At 47.1% G+C, this 21,304-nt stretch overlaps 1 protein-coding gene across 3 annotated transcripts in view; it reads right to left on the bottom strand.

The window, feature by feature from the left end:
• tbrg1 (transforming growth factor beta regulator 1) overlaps positions 1–21,304 on the bottom strand; it is an 83,420-nt gene that overhangs the window by 45,384 nt on the left and 16,732 nt on the right. For all 3 annotated transcript variants that reach the window (XM_067972768.1, XM_067972769.1, XM_067972770.1), the window contains 4 exons: positions 13,221–13,283; positions 9,049–9,288; positions 5,470–5,540; positions 4,211–4,452 (listed from right to left, as the gene is read on the bottom strand). In XM_067972768.1, the coding sequence (XP_067828869.1) occupies positions 4,211–4,452; positions 5,470–5,540; positions 9,049–9,288; positions 13,221–13,283 (616 nt within the window). The remainder of the gene's footprint in view (positions 1–4,210; positions 4,453–5,469; positions 5,541–9,048; positions 9,289–13,220; positions 13,284–21,304) is intronic.

The raw sequence follows: 21,304 nt of genomic DNA, 5'->3' as shown, positions 1-21,304 counted from the left end.
CAGAAATGCCGAGTGGATGATCCATCTCAGCCTCCTCCCGATATCCCCACCATCACGGAAGCCAGTCTTCGGCCAATTCGATTCACTCCACGTGATATCAAGAAACGGCTGAGTGCACTGGATACAGCAAAGGCTATGGGCCCCGACAACATCCCAGCTGTAGTGCTGAAGACTTGTGCTCCAGAACTAGCTGCGCCTCTAGCCAAGCTGTTCCAGTACAGCTACAACGCTGGCATCTACCCGACAGTGTGGAAAATTGCCCAGGTATGTCCTGTCCACAAAAAGCAGGACAAATCCAATCCGGCCAATTACCGCCCCATCAGTCTACTCTCAATCATCAGCAAAGTGATGGAAGGTGTTGTCGACAGTGCTATCAAGCGGCACTTACTCACCAATAACCTGCTCACCGATGCTCAGTTTGGGTTCCGCCAGGACCACTCGGCTCCAGACCTCATTACAGCCTTGCTCCAAACATGGACAAAAGAGCTGAATTCCAGAGGTGAGGTGAGAGTGACTGCCCTTGACATCAAGGCAGCATTTGATCGAGTGTGGCACCAAGGAGCCCGAGTAAAATTGAAGTCAATGGGAATCAGGGGGAAAACTCTCCAGTGGCTGGAGTCATACCTAGCACAAAGGAAGATGGTAGTGGTTGTTGGAGGCCAATCATCTCAGCCCCAGGGCATTGCTGCAGGAGTTCCTCAGGGCAGTGTCCTAGGCCCAACCATCTTCAGCTGCTTCATCAATGACCTTCCCTCCATCATAAGGTCAGAAATGGGGATGTTCGCTGATGACTGCACAGTGTTCAGTTCCATTCGCAACCCCTCAGATAATGAAGCAGTCCGAGCCTGCATGCAGCAAGACCTGGACAACATCCAGGCTTGGGCTCATAAGTGGCAAGTAACATTCGCGCCAGATAAGTGCCAGGCAATGACCATCTCCAACAAGAGAGAGTCTAACCACCTCCCCTTGACATTCAACGGCATTACCATCGTCGAATCCCCCACCATCAACATCCTGGGGGTCACCATTGACCAGAAACTTAACTGGACCAGCCATATAAATACTGTGGCTACGAGAGCAGGTCAGAGGCTGGGTATTCTGCGGCGAGTGACTCACCTCCTGACTCCCCAAAGCCTTTCCACCATCTACAAGGCACAAGTCAGGAGTGTGATGGAATACTCTCCACTTGCCTGGATGAGTGCAGCTCCAACAACACTCAAGAAGCTCGACACCATCCAAGATAAAGCAGCCCGCTTGATTGGCACCCCATCCACCACCCTAAACATTCACTCCCTTCACCACCGACGCACTGTGGCTGCAGTGTACACCATCCACAGGATGCACTGCAGCAACTCGCCAAGGCTTCTTCGACAGCACCTCCCAAACCCGCGACCTCTACCACCTAGAAGGACAAGAGCAGCAGGCGCATGGGAACAACACCACCTGCACGTTCCCCTCCAAGTCACACACCATCCCGACTTGGAAATATATCGCCGTTCCTTCATTGTCGCAGGGTCAAAATCCTGGAACTCCCTTCCTAACAGCACTGTGGGAGAACCGTCACCACACGGACTGCAGCGGTTCAAGAAGGCGGCTCACCACCACCTTCTCGAGGGCAATTAGGGATGGGCAATAAATGCCGGCCTTGCCAGCGACGCCCACATCCCGTGAACGAATAAAAAAAAACACGGCCCGAGAACCGAGGACAGGGCGACACACGGCCCGAGAATCGAGGACAGGGCGACACACGGCCCGAGAACCGAGGACAGGGCGACACACGGCCTAGTGGTTTCCCAGATAGCACTGCTGCATATCAGTTCCCAGGTTTTTGACTATACAGTCTGCAGGGAGGATAAGGACTGTGAGTCACCGAGGAGTTGGGGTTTAGGCGCCAGTGTTGATGGTGCACTGGTAGATTAATAAAGGTGAAGTGGAGGGCGATTTGTGCATGGTCAGAGATGGCAGCTCGACTCAAGACAGCTACGACTGCTTCAGGAGAAGACATTATGTTTCATTGGGTTTGAGTTGAAGATGTATGCTTCTTTGTGGGGGATACATTGACCAGTTCCACACTCAGATAGTTCGGGCTGCTTGCCCTGGACAGCCTGTACCTGCAGGCAGTTTGTCGAGCTGCGGGTGGAGAGGGAAGTTTCGATCACCGCCCACAATCACTGTGCCTTCTACATGGGTTGCAAGTAAGAGGAATATCTATATTTGGGGCATAGGCACCGAGTACTGTGATTAATCTTCACACTATTTGACATTTTACCAGGATGGATCAATTATCTTTGCCTGGGATGGTCGATGTCAGGATTCTCTCCTCTTTAAGTGGACGAGTGAGCCCCTTGATATCCAGGGGGTTAATCTTGAGTTCGGCCGTGGTGGAGATTGGATTGGTGTATTCTTGCTTGGGGGCATGGTTACATTCAGTACCGTGATGTGCCATTTAGTTGCCCTTGGCTAGGGTGCTGTGGGTTGCACAAGTACTTCCTCAAATAGAAGGTAAATCTCCTCTAAACTAGGCCGTCTAGGAAACCGACAAGGTGGGAAATACCCTTCCTAAACGCCAAGTGGTGCCCCAACGGTGACGCACCCCCTCCCCTTTCTTCTTTCTCGAATGCCTGCTCCTGACCTCGAGAACGATCCTTAAGTCTCCCAGCCTCGGCTGTAAGCTCAGGAAAGAGACACTATTGCTCTCATGCTCACTATGGGGGACTTGCTTCACCGTGACAGCACCAGAAAGTATCTTTCATTATTAATTTTAAAAAATCAAAATATTGAAGCTTGCCCAATGACTTACTGTGTGCAAATACACTGCCCACTGCAATACTGAGCCATTCAGACCAAGGAGGTCGCAAATACTGTGGTGTGTAAGCTGAACTCAGATAGTACAGCATCTGGGGTGCTACAAGTATTCTTGTCACCCATGGAAGAAGAAAGATCTTTTAGGGTTCGTGATCCTGATTATTATCCAGTGACTCTTGCTGGAAAGTGTGCGAGTCAAGAGAGGACTTGCTGTGATGCCCCACAAGATAAAGTTGCCTGTTAACACCCACTGTCCAGCCTCATGTATAAAGAATGGCAACCTGGACAAGTCCTTAGAGCAGAGAAGGTTAAGGGGAGATTTAATAGAGGTGTTCAAAATCATGAATAAGGAGAAACTGTTTCCAGTGGCAGAAGGGTCGGTAAGCAGAGGACACAGATTTAAGGCGATTGGCAAAAGAGCCAGAGGCAACATGAGGAAACATTTTTTTATGCAGCGAGTTGTTCTGATCTGGAATGCGCTGCCTGAAAGGGCGGTGGAAGCAGATTCAATAGTAACTTTCAAAAGGGAATTGGATAAATACTTGAAGGGAAAAAATTTACAGGGCAATGGGGAAAGGGAAGGGGGAGTGGGACTAATTGGATAGCTCTTTCAAAGATCCTGCACAGGCACGATGGGCAGAATGGCCTCCTCCTGTGCTGTACCTACTATGATACTATGAAGTACCAGAGGGCTGGTAACATCCATGGAATAGCAGCAGTCAGCACATTCAGAATAGGAGGGAAAAAGCATTCATTTGGATAAGTCAAATGATAGGATTTCTGAACAGGTCTGCAGCATCCCTTTCAAAATAGTTTACAACAGAATCTTGATTATCGACTATAATAGGACCTGCCCCTTGGCAGAGAATGAAGACTGGCAGGATAACAGAGGTTCTACCGGAACAATTCGCTGCTCCTTATGGTCTTTCCAAATCTATTATTGAGTTGTTCTCTAGCTGACAAACGATTTAAAACCTCCTCTCACTGATCCTCCTGCCCTTCTCCTCCACAATCTCAGCCTTCTAAATCCCTTTTACACCAACTGTGCACCTCCCACCTCAAGTCTTGACCATGCTGCCCTGCCCCACCGATCCTGCACCTTAGACAGTATTCACCCCATGTCCGTTCCACCTCTAACATTAGCAGGGTGTGCAGATCAGTGCCAGGACAGGCGAAACAATAGTTTTAGTGAAGGGGCTAAAAGAATCTGCACTCCATGCTCAATGAGATTAAATGATCTGTGCTGATGCCCGATGCTCTGACGGAAGTTAGCAATTAGACAGTCAGCAGCGGTTACATCACAGACATGCTCTGCTTTCTGACACCAACTCGTGATTGCACCATTGTGCATCAAACAAGTACACTGGTCACTCCCGCAGTGCATACAGGATACCCAAACGCTTACCATCATCTTTGCCATTATCTTTTCCTTTGTCTCTCTTGTCTTTCTTTGACTTTTTCCCCACTGCCTCCTCTCCAACTGAAGTACTGGTAACCGGTGTGGTGGGAAGGCTCAAGACTCCTGGTACCTGGCTGGTTCCTCCAGGGACACTGTACACGGGAGGTGCAAGCACAGTGCTGGTACTTCCTGCAAGCTCAGTCCCATCAGTTAAGCTCTGGTGCTGCAATAGCCTCTTTAATAGGAACCTATGGTGCATTTAAAGAGAGAGGGACAAGATCAGGACTGGAAAAAATCCTTTCAATGCACCAGCAATTAAACCAAATTAGATTTTATGAAATAAAGGGGGAAAAAAATGGAAAATTACAAATTCTGCTAATTGCAAAAATATAATTTTTTTCAGCAAAATCCTTTGAGAGGTTTTCAGCTTCCAACATGGATATTTTCTTTGGTGAATTAATAAGCAAATTTTTTTTAAAATTCTAAATGCTTTAATAAAACAATTTTACAGTACAAAAGTCAATGCACTTTAACATTTAAGACAAAAGCATCCACAAAGGTTGTAACTCAATGTAAGTTTCCAACTATTTTTGGTTCAGTACTGAGTGTAACAATTTTAGACCCTAATTTGGATAAAATGGCAACCAAAACCCAAGGCTCTTCAATATCCGTAACATGGTACTGCAGTTATACAGAAGTGCGCTTAAACGCAGCACCGTTGTACGCGGCCCACTTGTACGAGAGCGCAGTGGTACGCAGCCCACTTGTACGAGAGCGCAGTGGTACGCAGCCCACTTGTACGAGAGCGCAGTGGTACGCAGCCCACTTGTACGAGAGCGCAGTGGTACGCAGCCCACTTGTACGAGAGCGCAGTGGTACGCAGCCCACTTATAAAAGAGAGCAGCACAGTTATACAAGAAATCAGTGTTGATGTTGATTTGTGTTTATGTCACACTTGACAGGCTTGGGTTTAGGGGTTTGGAATATCTGTTCGCAGTCCAGCCTTCACTGGTGGATTTACAAGCCCACAGCTTTGCGGGGCAGTAGGAGACTGGCTCTGGAGTGTCGAGGACAGCAGCACGTAAGCTGGTTCAATTCTATTAATGGCTTTCCTAAAAATGAACCACAACACAGGAGCAGCACAGCAGCAAGTGGTTCCAAATGGGTACAAACACCTTACAGCATCTGGAAGCTGAACAGTCTACAGAATGGATAACCAGGGAGCTCAAACACTGAAAGCATAAACATATGAAAATATTCCTTACCGTCTTTCCTCTTTGGTTCGGACGAATTTCTGTTCTATGTAAGCAATTTCATCACAGAGAGCTGCATTCTCCTGAAATATACAGTTATTATATCCCATAAGCAGGCAGATAAAGAACGGTCACCTTATTCCTTGCTTAACTCAGAAATGTGTTCTCCGTGCATCCCTCTCTACTCCCTCCCAGCAGAATGTATATGATATATATTCTACAACATACTCTACCTGAAGCAGCAGCTAAAGTTCTTGGTAGAATCTCGGTAACTGCCACGTTGTTGGGCTTTTCCAGTATATATTTTCTCAGGTTCAGTGACACCCGTCACTCCTGTAAGCAGACCTCGTGTCCCCTATGATCTAGAGTGCACCTTTTCTGCCCAATAGCTTGGTAAATGATAGCAAAACCCAAGAATCATAACTCCGGCTCCTGGAACGTGACAAGTACAGCTACATGATTCTCCTCTTTCCACAAGCGGACTCAATGGTCTTTCAAGACCAAGGCTTGGGCCTGATCCATTAAATGGTTTCATTTACACAAGAGAGATAAATGAGCAGTACAACAGAGTGAAATGTACATTATTCTTTCCTATATATAACGTAGTAAAGTCACCACTCATGTTCGTTTTATATACAACAACTTGCATGTATTTAGCACCTCTAATGTAGTAAAACATCCCAAGGCGCTTCACAGGAGCGTAATCAGACAAAAATACGGATATTAAATACAGTCTTCTGTAGAAAATTCCTCTAGTTCAGCAATCGTGCTGGCTGGCCTGTCCAACAGTTAAAGAACTCCAAATCAAACCCTGACCGTAAACTGAACCTTGAACTACCCTCTAATCATGAATTGCCTGTGAAAAAGTGACCTTTTCCCCTTCTCAAAGATCTCAAACGCAACTGTCATCAAACCCACTACCCTTGAAAACGTTCAGGAAAGGAACAGGTCGGTGGGTTGTGAAATGCAAACAAATGAATTAAATGCATTAAGAGAACACAAGCAAAACAAAGGAGAACAAACCGTCTTCAAATATATCAGAAGCAGGTAAAGGTCCTTTGATCTGTGCTAAGGTGGCTTGGGACCATCCAAACACAATCACTACTTCCAATAGACCAAAGTGACATCTCACAGCCTGCCTGTCAGTAACCACAGTGTCAAATACTGTGTCAAACTGGGTACACTGAATAGAACACCTTAAGCAGCAAGGTATCAAAACGTGCTTGTCAGGACCAATGCATTTCGAAAGACCCTTTTAGCATTCTACATTGTGTGTAAATTACCTCCATCTTGCAGAGAATAACTAGCCATGACCAATCTTATCCCCGTGACCCACTTTGATTCTAACCATACAAAATACATTCTATCCTCCTCCCACTCCAGACAGAAGCAATATGATTTTTGGCCACAACATAGTCTACATAAAACAGCACCAAGTGTTGGACAAAATTTCACTATTTGAGTAATTTTAACAAAAATCTCACCTTTACTTCACACCCAGCTGCACTGTGAACAAAACCCTGTGTCACCCATTGCAAACCTCAGTATTCCAGCTATGAAACTCCCCTCCTCTATTCAATTATATACTGAATGTTCTCTGTATGTACCAAAGACACCAAATACCACCCCTCCCTTTCGCTGTAGGTACCAGGCACCAAATACCACCCCTTCCTCCCCCAGCAAATACTCGCACATGTACCAGGCACCAAATACCACCCCTTCCTCCCCCAGCGAATACTCGCTCATGTACCAGGCACCAAATACCACCCCTTCCTCCCCCAGTGAATACTCGCTCATGTACCAGGCACCAAATACCACCCCTTCCTCCCCCAGTGAATACTCGCTCATGTACCAGGCACCAAATACCACCCCTTCCTCGTCCAGCGAATACTCGCTGTACGTACCAGACACCAAATACCACCCCTCCCTCCCTCAGCGAATATTTGCTCATGTACCAGACACCAAATACCACCCCTCCCTCCCCCAGTGAATACTCGCTCATGTACCAGGCACCAAATACCACCCCTTCCTCGTCCAGCGAATACTCGCTGTACGTACCAGGCACCAAATACCACCCCTTCCTCCCCCAGCGAATACTCGCTCATGTACCAGACACCAAATACCACCCCTCCCTCCCCCAGCGAATACTCGCTCATGTACCAGGCACCAAATACCACCCCTTCCTCCCTCAGCGAATACTCGCTCATGTACCAGGCACCAAATACCACCCCTTCCTCCCTCAGCGAATACTCGCTCATGTACCAGACACCAAATACCACCCCTTCCTCCCCCAGCAAATACTCGCTCATGTACCAGACACCAAATACCACCCCTCCCTCCCCCAGTGAATACTCGCTCATGTACCAGGCACCAAATACCACCCCTCCCTCCCCCAGTGAATACTCGCTCATGTACCAGGCACCAAATACCACCCCTTCCTCCCCCAGCAAATACTCGCTCATGTACCAGGCACCAAATACCACCCCTTCCTCCCCCAGCAAATACTCGCTCATGTACCAGACACCAAATACCACCCCTCCCTCCCCCAGCGAATACTCGCTCATGTACCAGACACCAAATACTACCCCTTCCTCTCCCAGTGAATACTCGCTGTGTATACCAGGCACCAAATACTACCCCTCCCTCCCCCAACGAATACTAGCTTTATGTACCGGGCACCAAATACCACCCTTCCTCTCCCAGCGAATACTCACTGTATGTACCGGGCACCAAATACTAACCCCCCTCTCCCAGCGAGGGGGCCAGCCTGGGCGCACCCGGGGCCAGCCTGGGCGCACCCGGGGCCAGCCTGGGCGCACCCGGGGCCAGCCTGGGCGCACCCGGGGCCAGCCTGGGCGCACCCGGGGCCAGCCTGGGCGCACCCGGGGCCAGCCTGGGCGCACCCGGGGCCAGCCTGGGCGCACCCGGGGCCAGCCTGGGCGCACCCGGGGCCAGCCTGGGCGCACCCGGGGCCAGCCTGGGCGCACCCGGGGCCAGCCTGGGCGCACCCGGGGCCAGCCTGGGCGCACCCGGGGCCAGCCTGGGCGCACCCGGGGCCAGCCTGGGCGCACCCGGGGCCAGCCTGGGCGCACCCGGGGCCAGCCTGGGCGCACCCGGGGCCAGCCTGGGCGCACCCGGGGCCAGCCTGGGCGCACCCGGGGCCAGCCTGGGCGCACCCGGGGCCAGCCTGGGCGCACCCGGGGCCAGCCTGGGCGCACCCGGGGCCAGCCTGGGCGCACCCGGGGCCAGCCTGGGCTCACCCGGGGCCAGCCTGGGCTCACCCGGGGCCAGCCTGGGCTCACCACGGGCTCGCCATGTTACTATATAACTGGTCTGAACCTGAAATGTGAATGCTTTTAACATTTTGCCCGTGTGTTTAGGCTTTTTTTTTTGAACTGATACTATTTTAATGGGAGAGAGACTTTTCTCCCTCCTGAAGTTACTGATTCTCGCTGGGTTTCATGGGCGGCAGCAGCAGCAGTGACCCTCTCCAACCTCATCCAAGTGGTGAGTCTACGGACTAACAAAAACCGCACACTCCTGACAGACAGCAATACAGCGGTGCTGTTCAAAGCGATTGCCACCACTCACAAAAATCAGAGCTTTTATAGTCTTCCGCAGCCTGAGGTACTTAATCCTATACTTCTCGTTCAGGGTCTTCTTCAGAACCTTCTTCAGTTTGGGTTTTGACTCCTGGAATATGGAGGGGGAAGGGAAGTTGGAGAGATGGTCCATTAACTGGGGATTAGGATATTCAGGTGGGTGAGTCACCGGCACGAGGAAAGGCTGTGCCGGGTAGGTCTGGAGAAGCTGCTGTCGTTCTTTCTCCGTCTGAAAGGCAAAATGTGCTGATTTTAGAAAAAATCGTTTTTCTCATACCTCATTACATCTTCCCAGTCACTGTGAGCAGCCAGGTTTACTGTGATAACGCTCCAGTGAAGCACCTTGGGGCGTTCTGCTATGTTAAAGGCGCTATATAAATGCAAGTTGTTGTTGTTGTAAGTGTACATTGGTTTGTAGGTTAATATTTTTCACGGGGTTAATCAGTGACAATTACAGTAAACTATCTTTGAAAGTGATATCTGTCTAATTTTTCTTCCCTCTTACTTCTCCTCTCCAAAGGCCGGCTCCTCAGCTACTGCCGACCTTCTAACCAAGCACCTGTTCTTTGCGTGTATGTCAACAGGCTATTTAACAGTGGAGTGCGTCACACCTGAGACTCATACTGTCCTCACCCAATGTCCCTGCAGGTGCATTTTCCAGCAGTGGTGACCGGATTGTGATTCGGGGGGGGGGGGGGGGGGGGGGGGAGGGGGGGATTTGGCTGATTCTTCCTCCTCAGTACAGCTAGGTGGGCGGGCAGGTGGGGGGGGGGGTGTTGTGAGTACTGGGAAGATGGGAGAGAAACAGGTCTGAGAACAATCAAGGAGGACTCAGGAGATTGGGGATCTAGGAGCAGTGGTGGGGTGCTGGGAGGTTAGGAGGTACTGGGAGGTCTAAACTGTGGGACATGGAAGAAAAGGAGTGGGCTGGAATATGGAAGTACTGAGATACGTGTAGCGGGGGAACTGGGTTGTGGGAATCCTCAGGAACGGTGTCATGGGGGCTTGGGTTCACTGGCGGGCACACCTAATTCCGCTGGAGTCTGGAGCAAAATGTTCTGTATTTATATTTCTAAGCCTGCGTTCGCTCATTTGAGTCCATCTTTGACAATAAATATCTGAAAATTATCTAATTCAGCACTTATAGAATCATACAAAGATACAGCACATCGTGCCTGTGCCGACTCTTTGAAAGAGCTATCCAATTAGTCCCACTCCCCTGCTCTTTCCCCATTGCCCTGCAAATTTTTCTCCTTCGAGTATTTATCCAATTCCCTTTTGAAAGTTACTATTGAATCTGCTTCCACCGCCCTTTCAGGCAGTGCATTCCAGATCATAACAACTCGCCACGTAAAACATTCTCTTCATTTCCCCTCTGCTTCTTTTGCCGATCACCTTAAATCTGTGTCCTCTGGTTACCGACCCTTCTGCCACTGGAAACAGTTTCTCCTTATTTACTCTATCAAAACCCTTCATGATTTTGAACACCTCTATCAAATCTCCCCTTAACCTTCTCTGTTCTAAGGAGAACAGCCCCAGTTTCTCTAGTCTCAATTTTTTTCAGACTCACTGCCATCAGAAAACTCTCATCCTCTTGCACCCTTCTAGTTTAAGATATTGTTACGAGTGAATCTTGAAAATAGTCTCTCTTGGTCCCCTTCCACATCTAGCTTTCTAAAAGAAAAGACTTGAATTTATATAGTGCTTTTCACAACCTCAGGACGTTTGAAGTGTAGTTACTGTTGTAATGTAGGAAACACGGCAGCCAATTTGAGCACAGCAAGATCCCACAAATAGCAGACCAGATAATCTGTTTTAGTGCTGTTGGTTGAGGGATAAATATTGGCCAGGACACCGGGGAGAACTCCCCTGCTCTACTTCGAAATAGTGCTTTGAGATCTTTTACGTCCACCTGGGAGGGCAGACAGGGCCTCGGTTTAACGTCTCATCCGAAAGACGGCACCTCCGACAGTGCAGCACTCCCTCAGTACTGCACTGGAGTGTCAGCCAGTGCTCAAGTCTCTGGAGTCCATTTGAATCTACAATCTACTGACTCAGAAGTTCGAGTGTTACCCACTGAGAACAGCTGACACCACCTTCCTCCTTCACTCACTCTCTTGCTCCCCTCAATCAATTCATATTTTCTCTTCAGAAGCAAAATACTCCGGCTGCTGGAAATCTGAAATAAAAACAGGAATTGCTGGAAATACTCAGCAAGTCAGGCAGCATCTGTGGAGAAGGAACCAGAGTTAACGTTTCAGGCCGATGTCTGACGAAGGGTCTTCGACTTGAAACGTTAACTGTGTTTCTTTCTCCACACATGCTGCCTGATTTGCTGAGCATTTCCAGCATTTTCTGTTTTTATTTCTCATTTTCTCTTCTTTGCACTACTCCCTCAGATTCCGGTCTCTTTCGATTTTCTCCACCCCTCCCTTGATCTCCTCCTTTACGCCTGGCCTGGGAGCACTCTGGGAGGGCAGGCGAAGGAGCTCGAGGAGTAGGCCTGAGAAAACTTTTTCCAGGGATTTACATCACTGTACAGGCAACACTAGGAGTAACAGAGGGAGAGAAGGAGAGATCGTGGGTCATGGACGACATCGTGGGGGAGGGAGATCGGGGGGGGTTGTGGGGGGGGGGGGGGGGAAGAGTGATCGAATGAAGGGTCGGAGGCTGGGGTCTACCATTGCGGGGCGGGGCGGGGCGGGGGGGGGGGGGTGGTCGGCCAATTGTGGGGGTCCAATCGCGTCAAGTGAGCTTGTTGGGCCTGGTTGAAGCACTCCTGCTCCTCAGGGCCCACAAGCAGTGCAATAAAGGCCCTCACCTCTTGGATCCAGCCCTTCCTGCCTGCTTTCACCCAAAGTGATGGAAAACCCATACAGATGACCTTAAATTCGTCACAGCTTTCGAAACCTCAAAGAAATTAAGTACCTCAATTATCTCAATGAGGTACACTGTCCCTTTAACAATCCGCCCACCGGCTTTAAATGGGGATGAGATTTCGGGTTTCTGATGCGCTGCATCCAAATGTGCCTGGGTTTAACCCGGAAGTGGGCACGTTGGAGTCGGGTTGCTGTCCCACTCCTATTTTTTTTTACAGCCCACCCGCCTCCAACCCACCCATTCTTTGGGTTAAAATGACCCCCTAGGTAACTACACACCTGTCAGTCTCACGTCAGTTACTAGAATCTGTCATCAGGGGCAGAGTGACTGAGCATTTGGACCAATTTGAGCTGATCAGAGAAAGTCAGCATGAATTTGTGACGGGTAAATCATGTCTGATTAATTTAGTTGAATTTTTTGAGGTCAAGGGGAGTGTCTATAGATGTTATTTACACATTGTGACACCACTATTCCCAGCCAGAATGGAGATGATGGGGGAATTACCCCGTCAATCATGCTTGGAGAGTGACTGGGATTGATTTTAAGGACGATTTCTGTTTGTTGCCGTTCGTAGGGACTCTTTTTAAATAGACTTTGTAAATAAACTTTGCTTACTTTGCTGTTTGCTTTAAAATTCTGTTTGGCTGTAAGTCCCACCCTAACTCCAACTCACTGGCTAACAGTGGTGTCAATAGCCATGCTGTATTTATGTACTCTTTCAGAAGGCATTGGATAAGGTTCCGCACAAGAGATTATTAGCAAAAACGAGATCACATGGAATTGGAGGCAACCTTTTGCCATATGCAGGGAATTGGTTAGGAGGCAGGAGGCAGTGAGTAGGGATAACGGGTATATACTCTGACTGACGGAATGTGAGCAGGGTGTAGTCCAGGGATCTTACTGGGGCCTCAGCCTTTCACCATATTTATCAATGTCTTGGATGAAGGAATAGAGAGTTGTATCCAAGTTTGCAGATGACACTAAGTTGGGAGCCACAGTTTGTAGTGTAGATGGGAGCAGGAAGTTGCAAAGGCACATAGACAGATTAAATGAGTGGGCAGAACTGTGGCAGATGGAGTTCAACATGAATAATGAAACGTTGACTCAGTTTCTCTCTCCACAGGTGCTGCCTGACCTGCTGAGTGTTTCCAGCATTCTCTGCTTTTTGTTTCAGATTTCCAGCATCAGCAGCTTAAAAATACCCAGGAGAGGAGGGGAAAGGGGAAGAAAATGGTAAAAACAAGCTGCAGCAATTAAAATATCCCTGAGGTTCATATTTACCAATAGAGCAAAGACCCCGTTCCTGTTCTCAAGTCTCTTGAATCGCCTGCTCCCTTTCTGAGTCTGTAAAACAGCAACACACGGACACTCAGCTGTGTCACATCTAACACAACAGCAACTTACCCCGAACGCAACAGCTCTTAGATCACGACTGTAACCCCATATCAAATTCATTTAATTTTAACTTGGTGAGATGTTTAGCATTTGCAAGGAACAGAAAATGTTATAAAATTGTGAAAAATCAAATCATATTAGCGTTTGAAAAAATATCATCCATTTCTATGTCTGGTGCTCTGGAATAAGCTTGAGTTGTCTTCCCAAACTAGGAAAAATCCACGTTTTTAAAGCCATCAATGCAGCAGATGTGGAAGAAATCTTTCTCAAGATTTTAGGAGTAATTGTTTCACATTTCAGAATTGTTCATTTATGGAACTGGTTAATGTGAACTTGGCTAACATAAAGAGCAAATTAACACATTTCTGATTGAACAGGGAGAAGGAGGTTACTGCTAGTACAGGAGGAAAGTGAAAAATCTGAGCAGATCCTAATCATGGACCTGATCAGCTGGATCAGATAAACGGCCTTATTCCTACAGAAGCCAGACTCACAGCCGAAACATCTCACTGTCAAAGGACACTCGGACTCTGTGATATCTGCTGTTCACAAGTAAACAGTGAGTAAGAGATTATGTTACATTGTTTAATCATGGCAATTTACGTATCAGTATACCAGGCTTTGTTCACCTGTAGGTGTTATTCCGTATTGCTAGGAGCGGTGTTGCCAATGGTGGAATGCTCCTGCGTTGAACAGAATTCTGAATTTTACAAAGTTTGGTTTTCACTTGGATGGTTTGCTTCCTCGCAGATGAAACAATATCTGTTGTGTCATTAAGAACAGCCAGTTGTCAATGCTGAAACACCTCTTCCCGTCTCAGTTAAACATTACATGAGCGCTATGTTACATCCCCCACACACAGCGGAAACAGTATTCCCACTGTCCTTATGCCCCGCACCATCCAAAAAACAGCCTTCACAATGGGTCATAAAGAAGTGAGTGCCGCAGGAATGCACTGTTCTTGTGTCTCTCTCCCACATCTGACTGTTGATGCTGCTTTCTGTAAATGAAAGCTAGGCTTCCCAAACAGGTGCTTGGATACAGCAATTCCAAACAGCAAAAGAACGTTTGCAAAAGCCACAAGCAGCACACATCATTACTGATGGAAGCAGCAACCTTACTAAGGAATATTGTTTTGTAGGAGTTAAGTTCCAACTAATTGTTCAAGTGAATATAGCTGGATTCACGCCAATATACTGTACAGCAATTGGTAGGACACCACACAGTTTTTGCTCCTCAAAATACAGCCCAGGGGCCACATGGCCTCATCACAGCTGCTGCTCTACGTCTCACTGAGTCACAGTTCTCAGCTCGCTAACTCTAGGCTGTCGCTAAGATTCAGGAGATGGCACAGAGGAAAAAAATAAATGTTTAAGGAAGAGAAATTGTCTCAATGAGCTGGTCAGTGAGTCGCTGAGTCACAGGGGGCAAGACCCAGGTTCCATCTCTGGTCTACATCAAGTCAGTGGATCTGAGCTATGGGCAGTACAATTGGGGAGGGGTAACGGACAAGGACTCTTGGTCCTATTTTCTATTCAGGGACCCTTGCTGGACCGATGTGTGAATAACAGGTGAAGAGAGATATCTCTTGGCTGTGATGATGAGTAGCTGAAGACTTATAATCAAGGCCCAGGAGAGAATAGGGCAGAAAGTTGGAGAGAGAAAGAAAGATTGGAGTCGCTTTATGGTAAATCTGAGACTTGTGCCTCACTGCTTGGGATCGTGGCCCTCAACAATTGGTAAGAGCCTGAGTTACAGCGACAATATAGGTGCTGATATGCAAACGTACCCTTCTTAACTTAAGCTGCAATATACCCAATAGTCAATCACCATTATTGTAAGAAAGAACTAAAGGACACAGAGGTCCAATTTTTTTGTTACAGTGGTGGATTTGGAAATTTCTGAAGAGGAATATGAGCACAGAAAGCACAAGATTATTCTTTGGAGAGCTGGGGACATGCTCCCCAGGTAATTTTGAAGTTTGGTATTTTTGTTGTGCATTTTCTGCCTTTGAAGCCAAAGATAATTTATTCAGGAAAGGTTACAGATTAAATTAGTTGTTACAAGTGAATCACAACCTCTGTACCATCAGGAGGTAATGAACAGTGAGAGTAAGAGAGTATCAGGCCCACAGAAATGCCTGTACCATAGCTGAATGGTGTAATAATGTAAACAACAATAGGCCTTAGGCTTAATCATAAAATACCACATGCATCAGACTGATGTAAACATTGTGACAATGTGTATTTCCACAACATCATCCACAAAGACATCGAATTGTCTCCTGACCCTGTTTAAATGTCTGTTTCAATGTCCTTCCCTGGGAACTTATTCTACGACTTTATTCTTTTCTTTTTCTTTGGGACAAGAAGTTCCTCTGACTTCCCCTCTTACTCTTAACTCCCCAATTTTACTCGAACCTTTTTCCATCAGGGAATAATTGGCCTGGAACAATTTTACTGACTCCCTTCACAATCTTGAAAGGTTTAGTTTGGTCACCGAGAAGTTTCCAGAATGAGTAAGTACAAGCCCAATTTCCTTAGTCTTTCCTCTTCACTTCAATTCATAAGAACATAAAAAATAGGAGCAGCAGTAGGCCAATCGGCCCCTCGAGCCTGCTCCGCCATTCAATAAGATCATGGCTGATCTGATCCTAACCTCAAATCTAAATTCATGTCCAATTTCCTGCCCGCTCCCCGTAACCCCTAATTCCCTTTACTTCTAGGAAACTGTCTATTTCTGTTTTAAATTTATTTAATGATGTAGCTTCCACAGCTTCCTGGGGCAGCAAATTCTACAGACCTACTACCCTCTGAGTGAAGAAGTTTCTCCTCATCTCAGTTTTGAAAGAGCAGCCCCTTATTCTAAGATTATGCCCCCTAGTTCTAGTTTCACCCATCTTGGGAACATCCTTACCGCATCCACCCGATCAAGCCCCTTCACAATCTTCTCAACTCCAATGAGTAGAGTCCCAATCTACTCAACCTCTCCTCATATGTCCGCCCCCATCCCCGGGATTAACCGAGTGAACCTTCTTTGTATGCCTCGAGAGCAAGTATGTATTTTCTTAAGTATGCAGTATTCCAGGTGCGGTCTCACCAATACCTTATATAACTGCAGCAATACCTCCCTGTTTTTATATTCTATCCCCCTAGCAATAAAAGCCAACATTCCGTTGGCCTTCTTGATCACCTGCTGCACCTGCAAACTAACTTTTTGATTTTCTTGCACTAGGACCCCCAGATCCCTTTGTACTGCAGTACTTTCCAGTTTCTCGCCATTAAGATAATAACTTGCTCTCCGATTTTTCCTGCCAAAGTGCATGACCTCACATTTCCAATATTGTATTGCATCTGCCAAATCTCCGCCCACTCACCCAGCCTGTCTATATCCCCTTGTAGGTTTTTTATGTCCTCCTCACTCTCTACTTTCCCTCCCATCTTTGTATCATCTGCAAACTTTGATATGTTACACTCGGTCCCCTCCTCCAAATCGTTAATATAGATTGTAAAGAGTTGGGGACCCAGCACCGACCCCTGCGGAACACCACTGGCTACTGGTTGCCAGTCCGAGAATGAACCATTTATCCCAACTCTCTGCTTCCTGTTAGATAACCAATCCTCCACCCATGCCAGAATATTACCCCCAATCCAGTGATTCTTTATCTTGAGCAATAATCTTTTATGTGGCACCTTGTCGAATGCCTTCTGGAAGTCCAAATACACTACGTCCACTGGTTCCCCTTTATCCACCCTGTACGTTATGTCCTCAAAGAACTCAAGCAAATTTGTCAGACATGACTTCCCCTTCATAAAGCCATGCTGACTTGGTCCTATTAAATTATGCTTATCCAAATGTTCCGCTACTGTCTCCTTAATAATAGACTCCAAAAATTTTACCCACCACAGATGTTAGGCTAACTGGTCTATAATTTCCAGCCTTCTGCCTACTACCCATTTAAATAAGGGTGTTACATTAGCAGTTTTCCAATCTGCCGGGACCTTTGCCGAGTCGAGAGAATTTTGGAAAATTATTACCAAAGCATCCACAATCCCTACTGCCACTTCCCTCAAGACCCTCGGATGGAAGCCATCAGGTCCAGGGGATTTATCCACCTTGAGTCCCATTAATTTACTGAGTACCAATTCCTTAGTGATTTTAATCGTATTTAGCTCCTCCCCCCCCAGAGCCCCCTGTTTGTCCAGTGTTGGGATATTCTTAGTGTCCTCTACCGTAAAGACTGAAACAAAATATTTGCTCAGCATTTTTACCATCTCCATGTTTCCCACCATTAATTTCCCGGTCTCATCCTCTAAGGGACCTACGTTTGCCTTTTTTTAAATATAACTACAGAAACTCTTGCTATCTTTTTATATTTTTTGCTAATTTATTTTCATAATCTATCTTCCCTTTCTTAATCAATCCTTTAGTTACTTTTTGCTGTCTTTTGAAGGCTTCCCAATCTTCTATCCTCCCACTAAGTTTGGCTACCTTCTATGTCCTTGTTTTTAGTCGGATACTATCCTTAATTTCTTTACTTAGCCACGGATGGCTGTCATTTCTTTTACACCCTTTTTTCCTCAGTGGAATATTTTTTTTTGAAAGTTGTAAAATAACTCCTTAAACGAACACCACTGCTCATGTACCGTCTTACCCTTTAATCTATTTTCCCAGTCCACTTTAATCAATTCCGCTCTCATACCATCATAGTCTCCTTTATTCAAGCTCAGTACGCTTGTTTGAGAACTAACCTTCTCACCCTCTAATTGGATATGCAATGTAACCATGTTATGGTCACTCATTCCGAGGGGATCCTTAACTAGGACATTATTAATTAATCCTGGCTCATTACACAAGACCAGGTCCAAGGTTGCTTGCCCCCTTGTAGGATCAGTTACATACTGCTCAAGAAATCCATCCCCAATACACTCAAAAAACTCTTCCTCAAGGCTGCCCTGCCCAATTTGATTTGTCCAGTTAATATGATAGTTAAAATCCCACATAATTATAGCTGTTCCCTTATTACATGCACCGACTATTTCCTGATTAATACTTCTTCCAGCAGAGTTGCAACTATTAGGAGGCCTATATACTACGCCCACTAGTGTTTTTTGCCCCTTATTATTCCTTATCTCCACCCAAACTGTTTCATTATCCTGATCCTTTGTCCCAATATCATTTCTCAGTATTACAGTGATTCCTTCCTTTATTAACATAGCCACCCCACCTCCCCTTCCTTCCTGCCTGTCCTTCCTGATTGTTAAATACCCTGGCATATTTAATTCCCAGTCGTTGTCACCCTGCAGCCATGTTTCTGTAATGGCCACAAGATCATACCCATACGTAGTTATTTGTGCCATTAACTCGTCCATTTTGTTAAGAATGCTACGTGCATTCAAATAAAGAACTTTCAAATATGTTTTGTGACACTTAGTTCCTGCTTTTTCCTTTTTTAACACTTTACCTTTTACTCCATACCTTCTGTCCCTTCCTGACACGCTTTCCTCTGTCTCCCTGCTCAGGTTCCCAAACCCCTGCCACAGCTTTGATGCTGGGTTAATCACCTTACGCCTTCTAGTTTTTATTTTATCTGTCGTGCCTAAAGTACACTTTCTTTCCGCTGCTCTACGCTTTTCCCTTTCACTTGTTCTTGAACAACTGTTTGTACTATTTGTATTGTAGATTTCCCCTGGGTCTTCCCCTCTCTTGCTGCTTTCAACTTTATTCCCTTCTGACTCCCCGCTCAGGTTCCCATCCCCCTGCCACTCTAGTTTAAACCTTCCCCAACAGCACTAGCAAACACCCCCGCGAGGACATTGGTCCCGGTCCTGCTCGGGTGTAACCCGTCTCGCTTGTACAGGTCCCACCTTCCCCAGAACCGGTCCCAATGTCCCAGGAATCTAAATCCCTCCTTCCTGCACCATCCCTGCAGCCACGCATTCATCCTGTCTATTCTCCTGTTCCTATACTCACTAGCACGTGGCACCGGTAGTAATCCTGAGATCATTACCTTTGAAGTCCTGCTTTTTAATTTATCTCCTAACTCCTTAAATTCACCTTGCAGGACCTCATCCCTTTTTTTACCTATGTCGTTGGTACCGATATGGACCACGACTACTGGCTGTTCACCCTCCCCCTCCAGAATGTCCTGCAGCCGCTCCGTGACATCCTTGACCCTAGCACCAGGAAGGCAACATACCATCCTGGAGTCACGTTTGCGGCCGCAGAAACGCCTATCTGTTCCCCTTACAATTGAATCCCCTATCACTATAGCCCTGCCACTCTTCCTCCCCTCCTGTGCAGCAGAGCCACCAGTGGTGCCCCGAACCTGGCTCTTGCTGCTTTCCCCGATAAGCCATCTCCCCCAACAGTATCTAAAGCAGAATATCTGTTTGAGAGGGAGATGGCCCCAGGGGACTCCTGCTCTACCTGCCTAGTCCATTTACTCTGCCTGGCGGTCACCCATTTCCTTTCTGCCTGCGTAATCTTTACCTGCGGTGTGAACACCTCACTGAACGTGCTATCCACGATAGTCTCAGCATCGCGGATGCTCCACAGTGAGTCCACCCGCAGCTCCAGCTCCGAAAGACGGTTAACCAGTAGCTGCAGCTGGACACACTTCCTGCACACATGGTCGCCAGGGACACTGGTAGTGTCCATGACTTCCCACATAGTGCAGGAGGAGCATATCACGGGTGCGAGCTGTGCTGCCATGACTTGCCTTAGACTCTCAGACTCTCCTCCCGCTGTAGGTCTCTCCTTTTATACTGTGCTCACCTCTCGGACTCTCCTGCCTCACCTGCGATGTCGCACAGTAGTTGTCTCTTGTTGCAGGTCTGCTGCTGCTTTTATTCCCCAATTGCTGCTTTTATTCCCCAATACTCGGAACTATCTTCGTGGCTCACCTCTGCCTTCTCTCAAGGGAATATCATCATTTCTACGGTCAGGACAGAAACCGCCACATGGATCTGACTTTATCTGGCTGTGGTTGTGCCACATAAGAACATAAGAAATAGGAGCAGGAAAAGGCCATATGGCCCCTCGAGCCTGCTCTGCCATTCAATAAGATCATGGCTGATCTTCAACCTCAACTCCACTTTCCCCCACCGATCCCCATACCCCTTGATTCCCCTAGAGTCCAAAAATCTATCGATCACAGCCTTGAATATACTCAACAACCTCAGCCCTCTGAGTAGAGAATTCCAAAGATTCACAACCCTCTGAGTGAAGAAATTCCTCCTCATCTCAGTCTTAAATGGCCGACCCCTTATCCTGAGACTACGCCCCCTAGTTCTAGACTCTCCAGCCAGGGGAAACAACCTCTCAGCATCTACCCTGTCAAGCCCCCTCAGAATCTTGTATGTTTCATTGAGATCACCTCTCATTCTTCTAAACTCCAGAGAGCGTAGGCCCATTCTACTCAACCTCTCCTCAAAGGACAACCATCTCATCCCAGGAATCAATCTAGTGAACCTTCGTTGCACCACCTCTAAGGCAAGTATATCCTCCCTTAGATAAGGAGACCAAGATTGTACACATTACTCCAGGTGAGGTCGCACCAAAGCCCTGTACAATTGTAATAAGACTTCCTTACTCTTGCATTCCAACCCCCTTGCAATAAAGGTCAACATGCCATTTGCTTTCCTTATTGCTTGCTGTACGTGCATGCTAACTTTTTGATTCTTGTACGAGGACACCCAACATTTAATAGTTTTTCACCATTTAAAAAAGATTGTAAATAGCCGAGGCCCAAGCACTGATCCTTGCAGCACCCCACTAGTTACAGCCTGCCAACCTGAAAATGACTCTTTTATCCCAAGTTTCTGTTTTCTGTCCGTTAATCAATCCTCTATCCATGCTAATATGTTACCCCCATGAGCCCTTATTTTGTGGCACCTTATCGAATGCCTTTTGAAAAGTTTAACTACTCCGAACAGCACCAATCAGCAAGGGGAATGGAAAGCTATCAG

Source organism: Heptranchias perlo, chromosome 36 (assembly GCF_035084215.1).
Source record: "Heptranchias perlo isolate sHepPer1 chromosome 36, sHepPer1.hap1, whole genome shotgun sequence".
In the NCBI taxonomy this organism is placed as follows: domain Eukaryota; kingdom Metazoa; phylum Chordata; class Chondrichthyes; order Hexanchiformes; family Hexanchidae; genus Heptranchias; species Heptranchias perlo.
This window is presented reverse-complemented; position numbering and strand designations above follow the sequence as displayed.